The sequence below is a fragment of the Phodopus roborovskii genome, unplaced genomic scaffold, assembly GCF_943737965.1.
Source record: "Phodopus roborovskii unplaced genomic scaffold, PHOROB, whole genome shotgun sequence".
NCBI lineage: Eukaryota > Metazoa > Chordata > Mammalia > Rodentia > Cricetidae > Phodopus > Phodopus roborovskii.
In genome coordinates, this window is record NW_026126407.1 from 8,273,937 (window position 1) to 8,297,548 (window position 23,612).

The 23,612-nt window shown below is 40.4% G+C and overlaps 2 protein-coding genes and 1 pseudogene across 2 annotated transcripts; 1 reads left to right on the plus strand and 2 right to left on the minus strand.

Moving 5' to 3' along the window:
* Positions 1-10,154: 10,154 nt before the first annotated feature.
* LOC127218935 (ribosome biogenesis protein WDR12-like) lies at positions 10,155-11,446 on the minus strand (annotated as a pseudogene).
* Positions 11,447-11,821: 375 nt separating this feature from the next.
* LOC127219711 (olfactory receptor 1A1-like) lies at positions 11,822-12,760 on the plus strand. Its single transcript, XM_051181482.1, has one exon. The coding sequence runs from the start codon at positions 11,822-11,824 to the stop codon at positions 12,758-12,760; it is 939 nt and encodes a 312-aa protein (XP_051037439.1).
* A 6,164-nt stretch (positions 12,761-18,924) lies between these two features.
* Positions 18,925-19,863, minus strand: LOC127219712 (olfactory receptor 1A1). Its single transcript, XM_051181483.1, has one exon. The coding sequence runs from the start codon at positions 19,861-19,863 to the stop codon at positions 18,925-18,927; it is 939 nt and encodes a 312-aa protein (XP_051037440.1).
* Between the last annotated feature and the right edge of the window lie 3,749 nt (positions 19,864-23,612).

The window sequence follows — 23,612 nt, forward strand, 5'->3', positions numbered from 1 at the left end:
AGTCCAAGGTGACCAGTTTTGTTCCTATAACATCATCTTTGCCTTCATTGACCCATTGATAAATCAAGAACAAACCATTAACTTAAATCTTCTTCATATGACATGAGAAATGGCATATGATTTTCCTGGATGGAAAGATAGCTCAATCAATAAAGTATTGGTAATGCAAGCAGGAAGTCCTGAGTTCATTCCCCCAAATCTACATTTTTAAAAATACAAGTGCCCACACATTGTGGGCCAGCCAGCCTAGTCTACTTGATAAGTTACAGGCCAGTGAGAGATCTTAACTTAAAAGGCAAAGTGCTCATTTCTGGTCACCGGATGCAGAAGTACAGATGCAGGTGATGTGGAGGCTTGATTCCTCCTACCTGACCCTCACAGGGAATCAAACCTTCTTTCTGCTGGAGAACTGTCACCAGCAGTCTCTAGATAGCAGTAACTATCTAGCAAGATGTACCCACTGGTGTACTAGTGGCAAGTCTGTTGGGAGTGTAACCAACAACAACTTTATGAATGGATTTGAGGTCCATTCCACCAGATACAATTCATATCTGCTACTGTAGACTCAGTCAAACCCCATGTCTGTGGAGTTCACAAGCCATAGCAGGGAAGCTGCTATTGATATTTTGCTCAATGGACATGATCTCCATGCCTAATTGCCTTCACCTAATCAAGTTGGTGCTCATACATTAGTGTTGCTGCCATCTTTGGCCAGAGAAGCTTCTTTATTTGCAGTGAGCAGTAAAAATGCAGAGATTTACTACTGATCGAAGTACTAAGCATAAGTGGCTGTGGAATTCAGTCTCAAATGGGGTATTTCCATCATAATGACATCACAAAAGGGAGTGTAGGTGTCGCAAGAAGGCGAGGAGTGTTGCAGACTGCTGTGTTCATGGCCACTCTAGGAGTATCTGCACAACACTGAGATCATCATCACTCTGGCACAGAGGGGAAGGGAACTCTCAAAGCCCTATCCTTTCCTGAGGATATATCATCAGCTAATTATCACTAGGGGATGGAGGAAAACTTTTTTCCAGTGGTGTAACCACCGATGAGTTGCCCATGACCCTGTAATGAGCCAGTCCTTGTCTTTAAGTAACTCCAATGATGCTTACACAGTCTCCAAACGGAAATAAGGAAGGGGAAGGGGGCCTAGTCAGGAAGAGGAGGGGGAAGAGTGGGAGTGGAATGGAGGGCAAGAAGGTAATATAGGTGACTATGACAAAAGAATGTTGTATACACATGTGGACATACCATTTCTAAAACAGTTAGGGGTACACGGTGAGACCCAGTATCAAAAATACTACTAAACAATAAAGAAACTGAGATTCATTACCAGGAGATTACTATATGCGAATTAAAAACATTCTAAAGAAAACTAAGTAGGATGGCTCTGAAGGAACACACGGCAGATGGCCAAGCCTGGTCCTCGAGAATTCCTCAAAGCAGGGACCCTTGTCCGGAGCCCAGTAACACAGGAGAGTAGTAAGGTGTTTAACCACCACCTCAGGCTTTCAATCTCTGTAATGGTATTTCACTCTCCACTGCAACTATGCTTTTCCATTAGGTCCCTTTCTGTGGAGCTACTGCTCCGTGAAAGCTGCCTGTTCTCTTTGGCATTGCTACTTCGCATTTCCTCTCAGAAACACTTTTGAATTCTATCTGTGTGCTCATATGTTTTGTGAAGTGTAAATTCTGATTAAATTGCTTCTTTAAGTCATTTCTATGTTTGGTAAATTCGGCTTGCTGTTTCTAGACTGACTTCACTTTTCCCAAGGTCTGTTCAGTTCTTTGTCACTCTCAGATGCTCAAGTGACCAGACTCTGACTCGCAAGAGGAAGCTCTCAGAGACGAAAGCCCATGTCTCTTGCCCGTTCCTGGTGTTTTTCCTTGGCTTCCTTCATTCTCTTGGCCAAAAGTGTAGCATACTCTGAGGCCTCCTCCTTGGTTTTTTTTTTTTTTTTTTTTTTTTTTTTGTTTTGTATAATTTGTTTTTTTTTTTTTTTTTTTTTTCGGAGCAATATGTGGCATTTATATTGCAGGACATGTGGAGTAACAAGATGCCGAATCTTGGGAGCTATGGCCCTGGACTTCCTAACCTGCTTTGTTTAAGGACATTCTTACAAGATATTGGTGGGCATAATCTTCTTTGGAGAGGATAAAAAGCCCTATGATTCGCTAGCTCTTTTAGGTCTGAACAGACAAGGCACAGTAGTATGTGTCATTCCAGGAATATCCTTCCCCCATTTTTTAAATTTTACAATAACTGTGTTGAGAACACAGATTGGCATCCACAATTCATCTTTGAACAGACTTGTGTTTCTGCTCTCCAGGTTTCCTTTTCTATAAAGAGAATGCTCCTTACTCAATGGCAGGAGCACTCTGTCATGAGTCAAAATGCCTTATTTAATGGGAAAACATCATCATTCCCACCAGTGATTCAGACCACATAACCCTTCTACACTTCACTCAGAGCATCAACAGCTGCTTCTATGGCCATGTGATTCTTAGAGAATGTACTAAACTTGCCTTCATTGTTCACTTCAAAGAGTTTCCGACAGCCAATAGCTGCGAAGGAGATACTCAGTTTCATCTTGACACCTACATTGTCATTATTAATGTCTCTGCAACAATGAAGCAATAATTCCAAAATGTTTTCATCTCTCTTTCTTCAATTGCCTTTCTGTTTCACGTCTAGGTACTTAACACATTATTGCCACTTCATTTTTCTGTAGACACATTCCATAAACCATTTCTGTTTCTAAAAAGCATTTGACAAGGAAAATAGCTGAAATGGGTTTTCCTAGAGACAATTACATTTAGTCTTCCAAACCTGAATGAAAACTTCCAAGAATATATATATATATATTTTCTGTTTTTGGAGGAGAAGATGGTCAAGATTCTGTGCATGAGCTAATAAAACCAGAGTTCTGTGTCCACAGAAAACACTGATAAGTATTATAAAATTAAAGCATCATTTTCTTCTATGCCATAAAATAACCCCTTCCCTTTCATTGTTACCCAGGGGATAAAACACAGGAAAGACCCTGAGAAGGATTCCAACACCCCTAAATGTGTTTAGCAAGAAGGAAACATTGGTCATGAGATACAATGCTATCGTTGGCTTATAGTCTATGGACCAGACAGGGGACCACAATCTAGATATATAACAACTAATAGCAGAGCCACTAGTATGTTGTGATCTCTTATGTATCTATAGGATATATAGATTCAAAACATTCAAAATGTTTCAGAATTGATTATATATGCAGTTTGATATAGGATGCAGAGATCTGTCACATTACTATTAGAAAAACAGTAGAATACATGGCAAATTTTATATAGGTTTATATATAAATAATGAAATAATAAGGGATCTGGCATTTTGGCTCAATGTTACAGCACTTCTACAGCAAGTACAAGGCCTTTAATCACTTCTGATTAAAATAAAAGTGATAAAATAAGTTAATACATCCTAAGTGTGAACTATGTGCCATGCATTATTTTAAGAATGAATGCTTATAATTTAAAAGTACATACTATTCTAAGAATCACGTACGATGCATTCAATTATTTTAACTTCATGAGTATGTGTTTATGCTTATTACTGTTTCCATTTCAATGATATATAAGTAAGCAAATATTGGCCAAAGGAAGCTATAATCAATATGTGTCAAAGTCAGCAATTGGTGAGCCAGCCTAGGATCACAGCATTTACTACCACTTTCAAAAGAAGGCAGAGACCTCTCTGCCACAGGACAACAATCATTATTAGGGCTCCTGTGAAGGTGACAGATGCATAAAGTGGGCTAGGTGTCTGCAGACTCTTTCCATCCCTCGGAATCTAGAGAATCTGGAGATCTGCCGTCAGCATGCCACACTAAAGAAAGGACAGCTGCACTCTAATGCCTCTCTGATCAAATTCTAGTGTGACGATGAACTGTGATTCTTTGAGACACCAAAGAGTGGAAAGACCTACATAAAGGCTTGCAAGAATATCAGATCTCAATTATACCAGGGTCCTTGCAACTCCAAAGTGGTGGCCCCTAATAGAGTCTGAACAGCAGAGATAGGGGAAATCCCAAAAGAGAGAATGGAGTAGGTCAGCCCTGAGATATTCTCTCCAGAAAACTCCAAATCCCTCTTGAGAGGTGCTGTGTCCCTTAAGGGCACATGCAGAGAAGTTTCCATGAGGCCCAACAATTACAGTGGCTTGGATTTGAATGAAGACCTGAGAGAGTGATGGTTCAGGAGACTTTATAACCTGCTGGCAAATCCCCAATCTTATTGCTGAGATCCATTTGGCTCCTCCTCAGTTTCCATCCAGGACAGCATCTGTTCCTTCTACTTATGATTCAGAAACTGGGAGCTCATTCTTTTCAACCATCTCATTCTCATCTTTCCCATCTAAATAGAGCACTAGGATGCTGCTTTGAGCATGCCTGGAACCAGGTGCTAGTGCTAGCTGCAAAGTTCTACTTGTGGAGAAAGAGTAAAGGCCATTAGTCCAGGATGTCTTAAGACAATGTCTATTGTCTTCAGGTAGGCCTGAGGACATTGGAGAGGGAGTACTTATAACAGCTTGATCTAGCCAAACATAGCAGCAGCTTGCCATGACCGTGTTCTTCCTGGATCCCCATAAAATTCCCACAAGGTAAATAGAATGATCATGTCTTTTTTTTAATCACATCATATGCTAGGTGAAACACATCATCAAAGGTCATACATAGAACTTAGATGGATACAAATCTCAGCCTGACTGTAAAACCCAAGTTCTGAAGATCCAATAGACAGAAGGCAGACTGAGAATTCATGCTCTGATCACATGTTTCCTGGGGCTTTGTCCTTCCCTGGGGCTGGGAAGGGCAGTTGTAGTTTGGTTAGCCCAGTCTAAGGAATTTCTACCTCCTGAACTGTGTTGCATGTTTGTTGTGTGTCATGGAAATGTGCAGTCCAGCTGCACAAATGCAGGGTCTTAAGAGGGGAACTACAAAGATGTGTCTGCTCCAACTATTTGGGTCCTGGCAGTGGTCAATGCCTCAAGGATTGGGACTACTACTGAAATATGAAGACGCTTGAAGCATGTTTCTTTGGTCTTGTCTTTTTACCCACATGAGAAAGGTAGACAATTTGTCTCACCTATCCTTTCAAAATTGTCCTCAGTACTGTAGAACATGTCAAAGCCCGAACACTCTGCATGGGTGTAGATGTTAGTGGTGAACTGTGTGTGAGACTGAGTGTGAGACTCAGGACTGTTTTTGTTAATGCATGTTCCTCTGTTATCCTCAACAGCACAAGGCTCATTTTTCTTGTTGCCTGGGTATCTACAGAAGTCATCTTCTCATCCTCTTTGACAGAACTCTAACACCTGGCATCATGGACCTCCATGCCTTAGGCCTTATGCTCATAAACCATTCACTACTTATTTCTGTACTTTTAAAATCATTGATTATACCAACCTTTTGGGTTGTAATTTTTCTTCATATTCTTCAACTGTATTTTTTTATGATCACACAGTTTTTGTAGTGAACTATCCATCAAAATGTTGCGATATTCATTAGTCACTTAGTGTATATGATCAAATACTTATATTTACATTAAATAAAGGACTAAATATCTCCTTTATTTAGGTTAGTGGGAACTATAGCCAGTGTGCTAATACTTATAAATAGCAAATTACTGAATAAAGTTTGTGCATTGGTTTAAAACCCTCCACAAGACAAATTCATGGATTTCTTTTCCATGCTGTTTCCTTAGTCCTTAGCCTCATCTGTACCCTTGCCTTGATTGGCTAATGTTAACCTTCTACTTTCTGAATGTCTTTCCTCGAGGCTTTCTCCACATTAAGAAAATTGAACTTCATCTATGAGTTAATGGCTAGAGTGAGCTAGTGGGGAAAAAAAGAACTCTGTCATGTATATAATCACACCTGCATGTTAGAAGTATATTTTTAGTTGTATAAAGAGCCACCTTTGCAAACAATCCTAGTTAAGAAAAGGAGAACACCAGTAAGGGAAAAGAATGTTTGATGGAATGGGGTACAAGACCAAGGAAGGACCACCGAAGAATGTAGAGGCTACAGTGTGCTTGTTAGTCAGTAGGTAAGACATACAGATATAATACTATGGAGCAGTCAAAGAAGCCGATTGAGTGAAATAGCCAAGAAAACAAAGAAAATAAGAATGAAATTAGGCTTGATACATAAATATTTCCCCCCTTGGGAGCGAAAGGATAAGAATGGGAATGGTGTACATCAAAAACATATTAAGAAATTGTCCTTTATGGGATAAGACAATCAATAAGTCCAGTATTTGGGTCCAGTGCTCATGTGTGTATCATGCTGGGCTGTGGGAGTGGCAGAGGTGTGGATAGACTTCCATTGGTAATAGTGATGCTTGATGAAGAGTGTGACAGGCTACTTGGGATCTGGCCTCAAGAGTACCAATCCCAAGTCTGTGTGGTTTCACTGATACCCTTTGGCAGTGCTGGAAGAAGAAAGTGTCTGGGGGTGGCATATTTGGGGAAGAGGACATAATCAACCCAGGGTCTGGAAGGCAGATGTGAAGGTGGCACAACTTGATGGTATAACCTGAGATACAACAGAGCTATAAATCACCATGACGGTAAATCACCAAATCATATGAATTATGACTTGAAGATGAGGTTTACAGGAAATTATTAACCTGGGTGAAGAACAGTAGATAATTAAATGACACAAGACAAAGATCATCCAGCTTCCCTCATTCCTTCCACCCAAGTCTTTCTCACATTGATCGTGTCTCACTTGACATGATTCAGGATCCTGGACTCCTCTGAAACTATGAATGCAAACCATTCACTTTCTACCTCTCAGCAGAGAATCCTGTCTCTGTTTCCTAGCTTCCATGGAATATCATCTTGAGCCACCAGCTTCATGGCCACACTCTGAACTAACTCATCACCAACAGGTAATAACTTTATTTGAAACCTAATTTGTTATTACAAAGCTGGTGTTAAAATGCCAGAACATCTAGAGAGTACCACATCAAAGAACCATGTGGGTTTAGTAGCTTGAATATTATTTCATATTTGATCCAGTTTTTATGTTTGATTTGTTTTTCAAACAAGGTATTTCTGGGTAGCCAGATTGGCCTCAAACACTCAATCTTCCTGCCTCAGAATTTTGAGATCTAGGATTACAGAAATGCTGCTACAATGTAAAGCCTGTTCTAATCTTTTAAAGTAGATATTATAGATACACTTGGAACTTTCTTTGTTCCTGTCCCAAATCTTATTCTTCTGCCTCTCACTCCTACTCCACTTTCATTGGAAGTACCTCCCTGCCCAGCCAGGCCTTATACTTTGCTGCACACCAATATATTATTTTATATTAAAATTTATTAAAGAGAAGGCACAATTTACTTATTCATTCTCCATGGGCAGGTGATTTCTAAGTTTCTCATGTAGCAGTCACATCTTGTAATTGTCCACATGTCAAGGCTTTCTAGGAGCTACTGGAAGTGTCGCTATGTGAAGGATCTGATTTGGTTCTTTTACACAAGGAAATTCAGTTTTTGCTAGCACTGTTTATTGGAAGTCTTTTTTCTCCAATGTGTATAAACTGATTTCTTTGCAAAAAGTTAAGTGGTTGTAGTTGCATGAATTTATATCTCAGTACTCAATTCTGTTCCATTCATTTATGTATCTGATTTTGTGACGGTATTGTATTGTTTTTATTTCTATGGTTCAGTGATACAAGTTGAAATAAGTTACTGCCAATGATTCCTTTATAATGAGGGTCTTTTGTGTTTTCATATGGATTTTTGAATTAATTTTTTATTTATGTGAAGAATGGAGGTGCATGTTTGATTGTCAATCTACTGAATTTTCAGACTGCTTTAGGTAGGATGGTCATTTTCAAAACATTAAATTTTCTGATCCATGACATGGGAGGTCTTTCCATCTTTTAGTATCTCTTTCATTTATTTCTTTAGTGTTTTCAAAAGTTCTTAATAGTTGTATTTCTCTTCTTCAACTATGTTTATTCCAAAGTATTTTATTTTGTTTGAATCTACTTTGAATGGGATTCACCCCAGATGTCTTCCTTAGTATATTTGTCACTGGTATACAGGAAGTATACTGATTTTATAAAGTTAATTTTGTATTCTGTTACTTTATTTAAAGTTCATCAGCTACAGGAGCTTTCTGGTAGACTCTTTAGGGTCTCTTATTTATAGAGTCATATAATCTACAAATGAGGATACTTTGATTTCTTCCTTTCATATTTTTATGCCTTTGATCTTGTCTTATTGCTCTAGCTAAGACTACAGTCACTATATTAAAAGGCTAGAGAATAATCATTATTTAACTTTAGAATAGAAGTACTTTAGAAAAATTAGCAGACTAAGTAAGATATCTAAGAGGACATTAGCAAATTGATCACAAACTGTTAAATGACTTTTAAAGAATAACAAACTATTTTCCTTTATGTAAGAACACAAGTGTTTCGTGTGTGTGTGTGTGTGTGTGTGTGTGTGTGTGTGTGTGTGTGTGCATATGTTGAAGATCCCTCTTGTATGAAGCAGTTAGTGATGCAAGCTCATCTTATTATGTGATCGTATCATCCTATTCATTATCTTCAACATTTCCAAACTGTTAGTACTGGAGTGTGGAGGCAATTCCCAACTAGAACACATAATTGGATTGGCTGGAACTCAGGCACATGACTGCATCTCACTGCAAAGGAGACTGTAGTTGAAGTTATTGATAAAGAAGAGAATAACATGGATATGACCAAGAAGCTAGTAGTCTCTGTCATAATTAATGCCTAAGAGCAAGATAAGGGAAATTGGAGGAGACTGATAAATTGGTTGAAGAAATATTACAACATTTCCAATAGAAAAATATGATAGTCTAGTCCACTAAAGTTTATAATTATAAGAAAATTAAAGTTTATAAGTTATAAGTTAAAACAACAGAAATAGATTGGAGAGTTTATGGAGCAGTGGTGGTAGCAAAGAAATAACTAAGAACAAATAGAGAAGACTAGAGGGAAAGTTCTAAGTTGTGTGTAATTGAGAAGCTGCTAAAGGGAAATGTATGAAGCAGACAGAAAGTTTACTTTGTGAATGGGATGGCTGGGAGGAACATTCACTGAACTTTTATTGGTAGGACTTGAATTTAGTGATCCTTATGACTTACAATCTTCCCATTGAATTGCATTCACGCTATGCACTGGGGTATGAGATCACCCCGTGTTTGGTCAATGTCAAAGATAAATTCTAGGTTAGCTTTTCCAAGGGGACATTTGGGTTGGAGTACATGATTGAGTCTTCCAAAAGGCCGTCTTTATGATGATTAGTGAGATGAGTGGGATTCCAACCTTTCTCTTAAACTGTAAGGCTCTGGAAGACTATGTCCTATATGTTGAATAAACAAGAAATAATTCATATTTGTCCCATGTTTATGAGGCAGGTTTTCCTCTGAGGCAAAATATGAATCTAGATCATGCAATGTGAACTTTAACTATGAAATAATCAATCTTAGATGGTGCTGTGTTGGTGTTGGTAGGGAAAATGAACACTTCTGATCACAGAGTCCTAATTTCTTTTTTTTTGTAATATATTCTTTTATAACACTTCAAAGGCAAAATTTTAATTTCAAACCAGTATTTTTTTTAAAGTATGCCTTAAAATTCAATCAAGTTTTTGGAATCTACATAGGTTAGAGAGAGAATTCAGGCCACATATTTACTATATTTTATAAACAGGAAAGACAAGTGATAGTAAAATGCAGCTATTATAAAAGATGAACCGTTATATACATATTAAAGGGCTGCTCCCTGTCTCTGCATTGACAATGGTAGTGGTGAATTAGCCACTAACATCTTTCTTTTTGAGCCAGGACATGTAATCCTGGCTGTCTATGAATTCATTATACAGAGGGGATGACCTTGAACATCTGATTCTCTTTACTGCTAACCTCTCAGGTCCTAGGGTTACAGGAATATAGAATCACACTGAGTTTCTTTCAAAGTGTTAGAGAGAGTACTCAGGGCTTTTCACATTTTAGGCAAGCCCCTCCCAACTGAGCTACATCCCAGCCCTCTACAATTTCATTCACATTGTTTATGACACAACAATAAGACACTAAATAAAAAACAACCCAACAAGAAAGTCTTTGATCAATCATTCATTTTCAAGCCCCTACATGGGAAGTTGTAGGTGAATATCTGTAGGAACACAATTTGTTGTCTGCTCCTTCACTCAGAAGTAGCCCTGTGTCTGTCCAGGCCACAGTTAGAACTTTATCTTCATGAGCAGCCAGATCATAGAGAGGGGCCTTAGCACTTCTTGTATCCCACAGCTTGACAATGTTATCTAAAGAGCCTGAAATCAGCTGCTGTTCATGGGTAGGAGACCACTTCACTGATGTAACCCAGCCTGTATGTGAGGTGAGGGACAGTGACACCAAAGAACCATCTTTAGTTCAGGGATCCCACAGTCTAATATGCCTATCTGCGCCCAGATGCCAAACGTTTACAGAGGGGAGAATAGGAAATACAATTAAACACTTTGTTTCCTGTCAAAGTTGACTTAAGACCACCAGACTCAGCATCCCACACTCTAATTGTGTGATCCCAAGATGCACTGCAGATTTCTTCGGCATCTGACCAAAGTACTGAGGAAATTGCTTCTGTGTGGCCAGAGAGTGTCACCAAGGGAGTCCTTGTTAGTCCCAATTGCTCTGTTTTCTGTTTCTTTCTTGGCTGATTTGTAGATTCTTCCATTTCATCTTCTTCATCTGTAGGGACTATAGACCAGATCTTTAGCATCTTATCCCAGGAGCCACTGCAAAATTTAGTTCCTGAGCTATTGACTGCTATAGAATCCACACTCCCAGCATGACCTCTGCAGCAATGTAGGGCTTTTACTTTGTTTTTCTTCACATTCCATTCCCATAAGTGAATAGTCTGATCCACTGAGGCACTCAGTAGTAAGCAGGACAAACTGTCTTTTTTCACCCAAGCCACATCTTTTACAACATCTGTATGTCCCACAATTGTCATTATTGACTTTCCTTCTAAGGACCAGATCCGAGAAGTCTTATTATAAGAACCAGACAGGATCCATTATTCTGCCCCTTCAATTGAGCTTATCCAGTCATCTTGGAACATGCACTGCTCTGGCTGGGGTGTGGTGCATTTTCCCACATATTCTAGTTCCACAACCTCTTCCGATGAAATGTCTTCCAGTTCCATGTGTTTGACCAAGGGCATTCGAAGAAACTGGCCCTTGATAAGGAAATCGAACTCGACATGTTTGTGGAGCTCATTTTTTGTGCCCGGCAATTTATTGATGATGTTACTAAGGTCAGCAACTTCAGAGGCAGCAGGGATTGAGGAAGGGACATCATATATTGAATATTTCTTGTTCTCGGTGTAGAAATGTGCCTGGAGTTGTGCCATGGTGGAAAGGACAGAAATGAATGCGCCGACAACCAAGGAGCTCTAAATTAGACAAGTACGCGGCAAGCGCAGAGGATGGCAGGCTTCTGAGGTCTTCCGAGTCCTAATTTCTTAAACATGATTAGTTTTTATAGATAAATGAACATCTGTATAATTGAACAACAGGGATTTCTCCAAATTACATGGTTTTGAATTTCCTGGACTCAGATTATACATACATACATACATACATACATACATACATACATACATACATGTGTGTGTGTGTGTGTGTGTGTGTGAGACATATATAGCTGGATATGGGTAGTGCTAACATGTAGATAGTATTTATGCTAATGGTTCTGGGTTCCTCTCCAATTTCATCTTGAAGGAGCCATGAGAGAGGAGAACAAATCTTTTTCTACAGATTTCAACCTTCTGGGAGTTACCAGGCAGCAGGAGCAGGAAGATTTCTTCTTCATCCTCTTCCTGTTCATTTATCCCATCACAGTGATTGGAAACATGCTCATCATCCTAGCCATTCACTCTGACACTCGCCTTCATAATCCCATGTACTTTTTCCTTGCCAACCTCTCCCTTGTTGACATCTTCTTCTCCTCCGTAACTATCCCCAAGATGTTGGCCAACCACCTCCTGGGTAGCAAAGCCATTTCCTTTGGGGGATGTCTGGCACAGATGTATTTCATGATAGCCTTGGCAAACACAGACAGCTATATACTAGCTGCAATGGCATATGACCGAGCTGTGGCCATCAGCCGCCCACTTCACTATGCAACAATTATGAGTCCAAGGCCTTGTATCCTGCTGGTTGCTGGGTCCTGGGTGATTGGAAATGCCAATGCACTACCCCACACCATACTCACAGCTAGCTTGTCCTTCTGCGGAAACAAGGATGTGGCTAACTTCTACTGTGACATTACTCCTTTGCTCCAGCTGTCCTGCTCTGACATCCGCTTTAATGTGAAGATGATGTACCTCGGAGTGGGGGTTTTCTCTGTGCCGCTGCTGTGCATCATCATCTCCTATGTCAGGGTCTTTTCCACAGTCTTACGGGTTCCATCCACCAAGGGATTCCTCAAAGCCTTGTCCACCTGTGGCTCTCACCTGACAGTGGTGTCTTTGTATTATGGGACAGTCATGGGCATGTATTTCCGGCCCCTGAACAGTTACAGCCTGAAGCATGCATTGATAACTGTGATGTACACAGCAGTGACCCCAATGCTCAACCCTTTCATCTACAGCCTGAGGAACCAGGACATGAAGGCTGCCCTGAGGAAACTCTTCCACTGCAGCTCCTCCTCATCCTCCATGTGAGACCACACAGTGCATAAACTGTGATCCCCCTTCAGAATTACTAGGAAATCCAGCTCCAATATCACAGCTGCAAGGAGCTGCCTGTCATCTTTCCAGCTTGAAATCCCTTTCTTCAGCAGCTTTCTCATGGCTTGAGGAAGCAACTTATGGATGCACCAAATTTCAATGCATTCCTGCTCCTTTGGGCAGAGTGTAGCACTGGGTACAGTTCTCATCAGTCTACTAATCAGAAGAGTAGAATTAGGAATGTAAGTATTGACTTCAATATGTACAAAATTAGGCTGATACTATCTATTCTGTGTCATAGGATGCGGTTATGGTAGCTAATTCTTTATCATTGTTTGCATGCATATTTTATCTATTATATTTGATCACTCTGTTTGGCTTATAAACATGTGTGGGCAAGACCTGTGACAACATATGGCAGTTTCTTCACAATCTTTGATATACAAAGTGCATCAATAACTCTTAATGGACTTGAAATAAGTGGATGAAAGTACTAGTTTCATGGTTAGTACTAGTTATGGTTAGAGATAATGAGACCTGGCTTTAATTACCTAACCCAATAAATCTTTAAAGACCCAAACCTGTGGATGTGTTTTTGTGCTTCCATCACATTTAATATATTTCTAAGGCTCACCAGACTCCATAAAATCTCACTGAAATGACAGTAATATTTATTATCTTTAAAATAATTATTATGTGCTTTAATGATTCTAATGGGATTTTATTAATTATAACATTAAAGAAAAGTACAGTGGCTAAAGACTTGTAAGAAGTGAGAAAGTTTGAAGTGTTAGCATATAACTTTGTCCTCAGCATTGCAAGTCTAGACAAGAAGACCTTGAGTTTAAGGCCAGTGTAGGCTAAACTGAGAATTTAGGGCTAGCCTAAGACACTTAGTAAAATTTTGTCTAAAAAAAAATCACTAAACAGTCAATACAAAACCAATGAATCAATTTTTTTTTACAACTTAGAATGCAGGGAAACACAGGGAGATCATAAAGGAAGAACTCTGAGGCTAGCAACAGGAAGGCTTAGGACATACTGGGCTTGCAGCTAGGACAGGAGAAAGGAAGAGATGACATGAGACGGACAGCTGTGCCATGCCAGTTCCCTGGCAAGAGAGGCTAATTTAGTTAGACATGAAGCAACTTGGAACTAGAGGGTGGTTTCACTTTGCTTTCTTCCCTTCTCTTAAGCTCTCCTGCAACTCTTCATTGACTATGCCAAAACAGAAGTCAGAGGGTATGGCAGCCTATTGAGTCCACATGGATCAGCTTTCCAGAGTTCAAGGATGGTGGAGAGAGAAGTCTGGACCAGAGTCTGTTAGTTACTTTCCTCACTGCCATGAAAAAACACCCGATAGGTACAATTGTGGAAGCAAAAGTTTATTTTGGCACATAGCTTCGGAAGGCATAGTGATAGGAGTAGCTCCATCTTTGGCCAGGAGTACATGGGGTAGTTCACTGGTGTGGAAGAGGAGCAGAGAAACTGACTGGAACAAGAAGTGGGCCAGTTCTTTCAGAGATGCACCCTGTGCTGCCTGGTTTTGTCTGCCAATTTGATACAAGCTAGAATCATCAGAGAGGAAGGGGCCTCAATTGAGGAAATGGCTCCACAGGATCCAGCTGTAAGGCATTTTCTCAGTTTAGCCATCAGTGGGAGAGGGCCCAGCCCATAGTGGGTGATGCCATGCCTGGGCTGGTAGTCCTGGGTTCTGTAAGAAAGCATAGAGAACAAATTATGAGGAGCAAGCTAGTGAGCAGCATTCCTCCATGGCCTCTGCATCAGCTCCTGCGTCTGGGATCCTACCCTGTTTGAATTCCTGTCTTGAAGTCCTTCAACAATGAACAGCAATGTGGAAGTATAAGCCAAATAAAGCCTTTTCTCCCCAACTTGCTTTTTTGGTCATGGTGTTTGGTCTCAGTAACAGAAACGCTAAGACACACCCATAGTGAGCTACTTCTGCCAGCTAAGTCCCACCTCCTAAAGTCCCCATAACCTTCAAATTAGCACCATTTTTCTTTCTATTTAAAAGAAAAATAAATATTTGATGCTGGTGAATTTCTTTCTAATTAAATTACACAGGTTGGCACATGCTCACACAGAGAAGTTTGCTCTGGGTTGGCAGGAAGAAGCCATTGGCCCACCCAGAGTCATTAATACTAAATGGTTGAAGATAGACATGTAAACACCCACTCAGCCCAATTTGCTTCTGTCCAAATGCCATGAGGCCACCATAGCCATGCAGATCTGAGTACACTGCACAGCACAGTGCCATGGTGGCACCCAGGTCTGAGCTGCACCCTGGGCCATGTCTGGGTCTGTGGACCTGCTGCAGCCATGATCTGTGTTGATATCCATGGTTCCTGGTACCATTTAAGGACAGGCGAATGCCTGTGATCTGGGCTACCACCTGGGGGTCATGTTTTTGTCCAACAGCCACCTTGCAGCTGGGACAATGCCAATTTGAGTGGTCTGTTTAGCTACCTGAGGCAATGGTGGCATCCAAGCCTGGGATGCTACCAAGGACCATGTCTTGGTCTATGATTCTACCACAACTTGGGTCTGTGTTGATGTCCATGGCCCACATTGTCACTAAAGGCCATAAAAACTCCTGGACTCTGGGCTGCACCTGTGATCATGTTGGAGTCTGAGGGACATGTTGCTGTTGGGACCCTGCCAGCCTCAGTGGCCTGCACTGCCACCAGTGGCAATGGTGTCATCTTGGCCTGAAATGCTGCTAAGGCCATGTCTGAGTCCATGGTCAAACTGCAGCCAGCATCTTCATCTGTGTCTGAGGCTTTGGTTACCATCTGTTAGGAGTAGTTACCCCCGCTCCCCACTGGCCTCAACCCACCATGGCGCCAGCCCCAATTAACACATCAAGACTCTGTATTTGATATAATGCTATTTGTCAGGTACTAGTTTCTTATTGGCTAGCTCTGTCTTAAGTATTAACCCATTTCTATTAATCTAAGTATTTCCATGTGGTCTCATCTTACCGGGGAGTGGGGCCGGCATCTGGTCTCCCCAGTCTCTCCATGTTGACTCCTCCCAACTCCTTCCTCTTTTCTCTTTGTCTCCTAGTCCTTCCTATCTTCCTTTCCTATTGGCCAACAGTGCTTTATTCATTAACCAGTATGAGAAACATATTTACAGAATGACATCTCCCATCATCAACAAAAATGCCATCAGGACCATGTGGATCAGGGTGGCCTGTGCTGACACCTGGGGCCTTATTGATGTCTGTCCCAAGCTGTGGCTGGAGGCCATTTCTGGGTCCATGGGCTTGCCACAGCCAGAGCCTATGTTGAAGTAGGTCTATGGCTCCTGTTGCCATTGGGGCCCCTTCACTGCCCAGGGTGTGAGTTACTACATGGGGTCAGGTTGGAACCAGGGGATCATTAGGATCTGAGATGCCTGCACTACTACCCAAGGCCATGGTGACATCTGGCCCCAAGTTGCTGCTGCTGATTGTGTCTGGGTCTGTGGTCCTATAGCAGCTGGGTTCCATTGCTCAGGTTGCCACAGGGGCCCATGCAAATCATGTGCTGAGCCATGTGTTGAAGTACAGGGTCCTGCTGAGCTGGCCCTATGCATCACTGGCCCATAGTGACCCCTTCAACCACAGGAGAGATGGCCCTGAACCTCTCTGGCCATGGGATAACAGATCCTGATGACCCTGGCACAGGAAAGCTGCTGCCATCCCCTAATAGAAGAACTAGTTCCCACACTTGGGAAAGCTCATCTCAACCCTCACCATAGGCCTGGAAGAGCTGGCTCACCTGAGAATAGTGGTTCTAGCCGGTAGCCTGGTCTGACAAACTCAGCTGCCATGCAGACACACATCCAGGTCTTGGAGTTGGCACACCCCCGACATCTATCCCACCTATAACCTGCTGGAGTGTATGAAGGGGCTGATACTATAGAACCATAGTTTCAGGATCTCCATGACTTGGGGCAACAACAGGATATCAGAGAGGGATTTTGGTGGGCTTCAGTATTGATGGTGTACCAGAAGCCAGAGGCATTAGACTAGACCAACAACTCATTACACAAAGGACATTTACAAGTAGAGTTGTTTGGAAACAGTGTCTACTGCATGATACACAGCAGCTCCCAATGTCACTAAGATGAATGAAGGAATGGTGGAGAGGTGCAAAAGATGGAGGAGGAGTGGAGTTTGTTTATTTTTAATCTTATTTTTATTCGTTTTAGCTTTCCTTTGAGGTGGACACTACAAGATTGAGGGGGTGGATACGGAGGGACCGAGAGCAGTAGGATTGGGGTGCATGAAGTAAGAAATTCCAAACAATCAATAAAAGAAATATAATAAAAATGAAAATGTATTTTACCAGAGAAAAATCAAAACTACCCAAGCATCTGTTCTTTTTCTATACCATCATATTACATCAGTTTATTCAGTTTGGTATAGTAACACCCACTTTTAAAAACTTTATTAGTGGCTATCTAGTTCACTAGTAGAATGAACATGCTCAGACTTGTTTTCTTGGGGGCCAAAAAAAAATGGTTCAGTAGTTAAATGTGCCAGCTGCTAAGTATGATGAGTTTAATTTATTCCCACAACCCATGTGATGGAAGGACAGAACTAAATCCTGAACGTTGTCATCTGATCTGCACAAGCAACTTCCCTAATAAATAAGTGTAAAACACCAAAGCAAAACCAAGCCAAACAAAAACCTGTTATTTCTTAAGGAAAGGAACTTCCAGAGATGGAAAGGGAAAAGGGGAACAAGTGAGACAGAATAGTTAAAGTAGAAAAGTTCTAACAAGACACTTTTTACAAGTTATACACAGTAATAAAATGAATAATAAAATAAATATTTTCTAGTTATGACACTAAGAATGAAATTATGACTGAAGTTCACTTCATGGCACTGGGATTAGAAAGCATTTCCCCACATTCCCTCCCAGTCTTCAAATTCACACACCTTACCAAATTATTCTGAGATGTAAAATGTAGGTTATTAACACTACTTACATTTGTGTCAAGAAAAACACCTGGAGGAGTATCAAATGTTGAGCTGTGAGATTTTGTCCCTGACGCTCTCATGCTGTGGCTGGAGGGATGGTTCAGTCAGTAAAGTGCCTGCTGAGGACCTGAGATTGGATCCCCAGAATCCACATTAAAAAGTCAGGTGTAGCAGTGTGCACCTGCAATCCCAGACCTTGGGAGGTGGGGACAGAAGCTTCTCTAGGGCTTGGCAGTATAGCGAAACTAGTGAGCTCCAAGTTCAGTGGGAGACTGCCTCAAAAAATAATGTAGAGAGTGATGGATGAAGACATCCTGATGTTGTAGATCTGAGGCCTGCACACACATGAGCACATATGAGTATGTACACCTACAAATGTTTACACACACACACACACACACACACACACACACACTCACACACACACACACACCCCTCTGGTGTGCCTTTAGTAATTTTCTGGCTTTGGTGTTTCTGGGAGAAATCTGAACTCAATTTGAATGTATATATTTCTTTAGCTAATCCTTATATTCCGAAATTGACATTTTATCCTTAAAAATGTCTTTTCAATCATAAATATTAATAAAGACAGTCCATGAGGACATTTGCTCTTAACTATTCTCCAGGATATGGGGAAGCTTTAAAATTTAATTTATTTTAACTGGTACTTCAGAAAACACAAATTGCATATATTAATAAAGCAACATGCAATCATTTGATACATCTTTCCTTTGAGTAATGTTTAAATCAGGTTAAATTCACCTCATAATATGTTTATGTCTTAAGTAAATTTTATTTTTAAAATTAATTTTAGATTCTGACACAAAGTAGTTGTTTCACTATGGTATTTTCATACATATGTGCCATTATACTTTGTTCTCAGTAATTCTAATCTCCATTATTCACCATTAAAAGTTTTGAACCCCTTTTTTTTTCTTTTGAAATGTACAGTGACTAGGAAGACTCCTCCCTGAGGACTAGCTCTCATATTATGAGATTGAGTTATTCAAGCTGCAAGGGCACAGAAATGTGTCAAAATCAGTTGCCCCCCTCAGATTATCAAAAGGCTCTTGGGAGAAATAATTTCAAACTGGAAAGATGACAAGCAGATCCTTGCTGTTCAGTGCTTCTGATTGGGGACCATGGTGTCCGCAATGTGAGGGCTCACATGGAGGATGAGGAGAAGCTGCAGTGGAAGAGTTTCCTCAGGGCAGCCTTCATGTCCCGGTTCCTCAGGCTGTAGATGAAAGGGTTGAGCATTGGGGTCACTGCTGTGTACATCACAGTTATCAATGCATGCTTCAGGCTGTAACTGTTCAGGGGCCGGAAATACATGCCCATGACTGTCCCATAATACAAAGACACCACTGTCAGGTGAGAGCCACAGGTGGACAAGGCTTTGAGGAATCCCTTGGTGGATGGAACCCGTAAGACTGTGGAAAAGACCCTGACATAGGAGATGATGATGCACAGCAGCGGCACAGAGAAAACCCCCACTCCGAGGTACATCATCTTCACATTAAAGCGGATGTCAGAGCAGGACAGCTGGAGCAAAGGAGTAATGTCACAGTAGAAGTTAGCCACATCCTTGTTTCCGCAGAAGGACAAGCTAGCTGTGAGTATGGTGTGGGGTAGTGCATTGGCATTTCCAATCACCCAGGACCCAGCAACCAGCAGGACACAAGGCCTTGGACTCATAATTGTTGCATAGTGAAGTGGGCGGCTGATGGCCACAGCTCGGTCATATGCCATTGCAGCTAGTATATAGCTGTCTGTGTTTCCCAATGCTATCATGAAATACATCTGTGCCAGACATCCCCCAAAGGAGATGGCTTTGCTACCCAGGAGGTGGTTGGCCAACATCTTGGGGATAGTTACGGAGGAGAAGAAGATGTCAACAAGGGAGAGGTTGGCAAGGAAAAAGTACATGGGATTATGAAGGCGAGTGTCAGAGTGAATGGCTAGGATGATGAGCATGTTTCCAATCACTGTGATGGGATAAATGAACAGGAAGAGAATGAAGAAGAAATCTTCCTGCTCCTGCTGCCTGGTAACTCCCAGAAGGTTGAAATCTGTGGTAGAAGACTTGTTTTCTTCTCTCATGGCTCCTTCAGGATGAAATTGGAGAGGAACCCAGAACCATTAACACAAATACTATGAACATGTTAGCACTCCCTGTATCCAACAGTTTTCTCTCTCTATACCTGAGTCCATGAAATTCAGAGCCATATAATTTGGGGGGAAATTCTCATTGGTTCATGCAAAGGTGGTCATTTACTCCTGAACACTCACATCTAAGTAGCAAGGGAAAAACTCCAAGTCACATTTCCCCCATCAACATCTTCACATATCCATTAAGATTTGATAATTTCATAATTGAAATGTACATTCCATTGCCTAGTGTTTAAGTTAGGGGGAAATTAAATATTAATTGCTTGTTCAACATGTAAAGCAGTTTTTCATTTTGTGGAGAGATCACAATTACAAATTTATTATACATATAAGGGCAGACAGCCCTTTTGGGGATGTTAACAAAGTATTTCAGGGCAAACAGCATGTCAGTGTAAGTGCTTACCTGAAAATGTGTAGTTGTGCCAGCCAGGTGCATCTCCACCTTAACATCCAGGAGCTCACACTGTCTACAGTGGCTCTGGAGGACTTTAACTATGACAGTCACTGGAATTATTCCAGTGAGTGTTCTCAGGAACCCCACTGACAAAGTGGATTTCATAGGCTCTGCCTGGGTGACAAATCCTCAAGTACACTCAACTGTGCCTCCCTACAGTCTTCTTTTCTATTCTTATTTATTTACTTTGAAGTGTCACAGAGCTCCATCATAGTTACACCTGCTGCTAAGTAAACTCTTGGATCTATTTACAGAAGTTTCTATTTTCTGCCATATTGTCACAGACAGGCATCTTGCCCACCTGGCTGGTTATACCTTATTTACTATATATCTAGCCTAAGAAGAAATAGCCACCACTTGGGGAGAAGAAAGACACATAATTAATTAATTCAGTGTGTGAAGCTTTCTTGCATGAGGTCTTTCTCTGAACCCGAAGCTTGTTGGCTGGGCTAGGATGGTGGCCAGTGAATTGACACCATCTGCTTGTCTCCGAATACAAATATGCCCAGGTTTTCATGTGGGCATTAGGGATTTAAAATCAGGACCTTATGTTTTCACTGTTCATAGTGTATAACGATCAATTCACGGTCTATGTCTTTTTAGCTGAATAGTGCTTTATTTCTTGCAAGTGCCCAATTTATCTCCTTTTGATATTCATGTAAAACAGTTACTGCATAACTCAGCTTTTCTACTTTCTATAGCAATGCTTTAGTAGGTTAGATCATGCTTTTCAACCTAAATGTACAATATTTCCTTAACTGCTTAATTTGCCTCCTCCTCTCTCCCTTATTTTGCATTCTCAGTCATACCAATTGTGACTGAGACTTCTAACTGCCTAGCCAAATCCATGCTATCCTAGTCTGTCCTGGAACTAGCTCTGTTTCTGGTCTTTTTTTTTTTTTGTCTATGAATTAAAGCTATTAGATTTATCAGCATAGGCTTCCAAGTTACTCCTATGTACAGAACATTTTCAGTTCTTTTTTATCAATACATTTTTACTACATTTCCCAATCTCCCTTGCAGGGAAGTACAGCTATGTGACTGAGTTCTAGCCATCCAATCATGTGTTTAAACTGTGGCTTATTTCACACTCTATTTTAACTGAAAGTTAATAGAATGGAATGAATGGGGTCATGTTGTGGGATGAACCTATGTCAATAGCTTACCAGATACAGTAGAGATACTCCAAATAAAATATTCACTTGTATTTTTATCTTGTGGAAAATCGTCTTTTATTCTTGTTAAGTCATTGACAGTTTACGGTTAAATTGCTATTGTGTTAAGACATAAGTAGTTTACTAATTTTTCTAAAGTTACTTATATTAAAATTAATTGAATATGTGATTAATTCAATACTAATTATCAGTATTTCTGACATGAATTATATAGTAGACACAAGGATGTAGGTCTTATTGTCCTTTTCATAGCTAATGACAATACTGCTTCTCTTTGTTACACTGAAAGCAGTTTCATTTGATCTCCTAAGATACCCTCCTTCTTCTTCATATAGATTTATAATTTCTCATGTTTCAAAAGGTTTAGTTAACCCAGAAGGTTGAGACTGTGGATAGCTCCTGTAGTATGAGAGGGGGATAGGACATCAGAAGTTAGGCTTGGGACATGACAGACTGAGCTGATGTTGACCTGTCTCATTGCCATGAAAACACACAGATGTTATAGACTATTATAAAAAGAAAAATGTGTTAAAATGCATGGCATAATGTTAAAGAACAAAGGGATACCTTAATATGAGAACCAAGTGTGCTCAGAACAAAACTATAAGTGGATGTCTGTCCAGTGTTGGCCCCTCCAGATGGCAATCAGGAGTATAGTTGGATAGGACAGTTAGGATGTGGTCTTTATGTCCTGAGGTTCAAAATAGGTGTCCAGATATCCAATGAAGCACAGGGATTCATTGTCTCTACCTCAAACAGTTGAAATAATTACATAGGAATGAAAAAAGAAAGAATCTTTCCATGTAGGTATGGGTTCAGAAAGAAAAGATCAAAGAGTAGAACCCACAGAAAACAATGACTGCTTAACAAGAGGACCCAAGGGAAATTCTTGGACTATAAGACATTTCAATCAGGTTTTTTGTTTGTTGGTTTGTTTTAAGCTAGTATTTAAAAATCTTGTTCTTACACTTCCATGAAAGTATATTAGAAAATATAATTTCAAGAAATATTCCTCATCCAAAGTAGTCATGGAGAGTGTTCAGGAATTCAGAAGTTATTGCAACAAAAGACATTTAAAACTAGCTGAAGAATTAATACTCTTTAATACAGATTTAAAAAGAAAATTGAGAGGTCAAGAAAGTGAATGCAGGGCCCCAATATGAAAATATCTGCTTCTTTATTTAGTCATTGAATTCAGTGTATTTATAATTTAAATAGACACAGAAGGATGTTCTGAAAATATGGAATTTAGAAAACTGAGTTAGGATGACAGAGAGCCAAGAAAAAAGCCAAGACAAGTGGAGGAAGGAGGGAGAAGAAGGGAAGGAAGGGAGAAAGGAACAAAGATTGGAGCAGTTGTCCTGTCAAGATGGAATGACACAATGCCATGGTTCATACTATGAACAGAAGAAAAAAGTCACACCTTCATGGAAGATTCTTCAAGGCTGAGGACTGACCAGAACTTCATGACTGTGCAGAGTGTTGCATATCTATAGCCAAATTATCTTGCACCATCTCTAGCTCTCTTAATAGTCATCTGGTTTTCAATACTGAGTCTGACTTAACATTTTGTTTTTTTTGACAAAAGCATAACCTTTGGAATATATTCTTAGGAGATTCACTTCCATGAGTTCAAAAGCTAAGAATGTAATGTGAAAGCTATAGGAAGAGTTTTCTCTGTTTTTGTTTTACCTACTTAACCACAGTCCCCAATGCACTTGGTAAATGCATTGACTTATTGCATCTTACTACAATTAATCAAAGTTCATGTAGTGGCTTCTCTGGTGGGATATGTTACTTGTGGCAACCTGAATCTCTCTCTCTATACACACACACACACACACACACACACACACACACACACACACACACATATATATATATATATATTTAATCATGATCTCTCATGTTTGGCCCTTAAGGAAACGTTGTGGGCTGGAGAGACAACTCAGCAGTTTGGATCACTGGGTACTCTTCCGACACATTAACTACTGAATTCTGACAGAGAGATGACAACCAGGCCAATGTAAGAGATGGGAGGAGCCAGAGGG

What these genes read in the sequence shown, in the direction of transcription:
- LOC127219711 (XM_051181482.1), top strand. Translation starts at nt 11,822, where the DNA reads ATGAGAGAGGAGAACAAATCTTTTTCTACAGATTTCAACCTTCTGGGA.
- LOC127219712 (XM_051181483.1), bottom strand. Translation starts at nt 19,863, where the DNA reads ATGAGAGAAGAAAACAAGTCTTCTACCACAGATTTCAACCTTCTGGGA.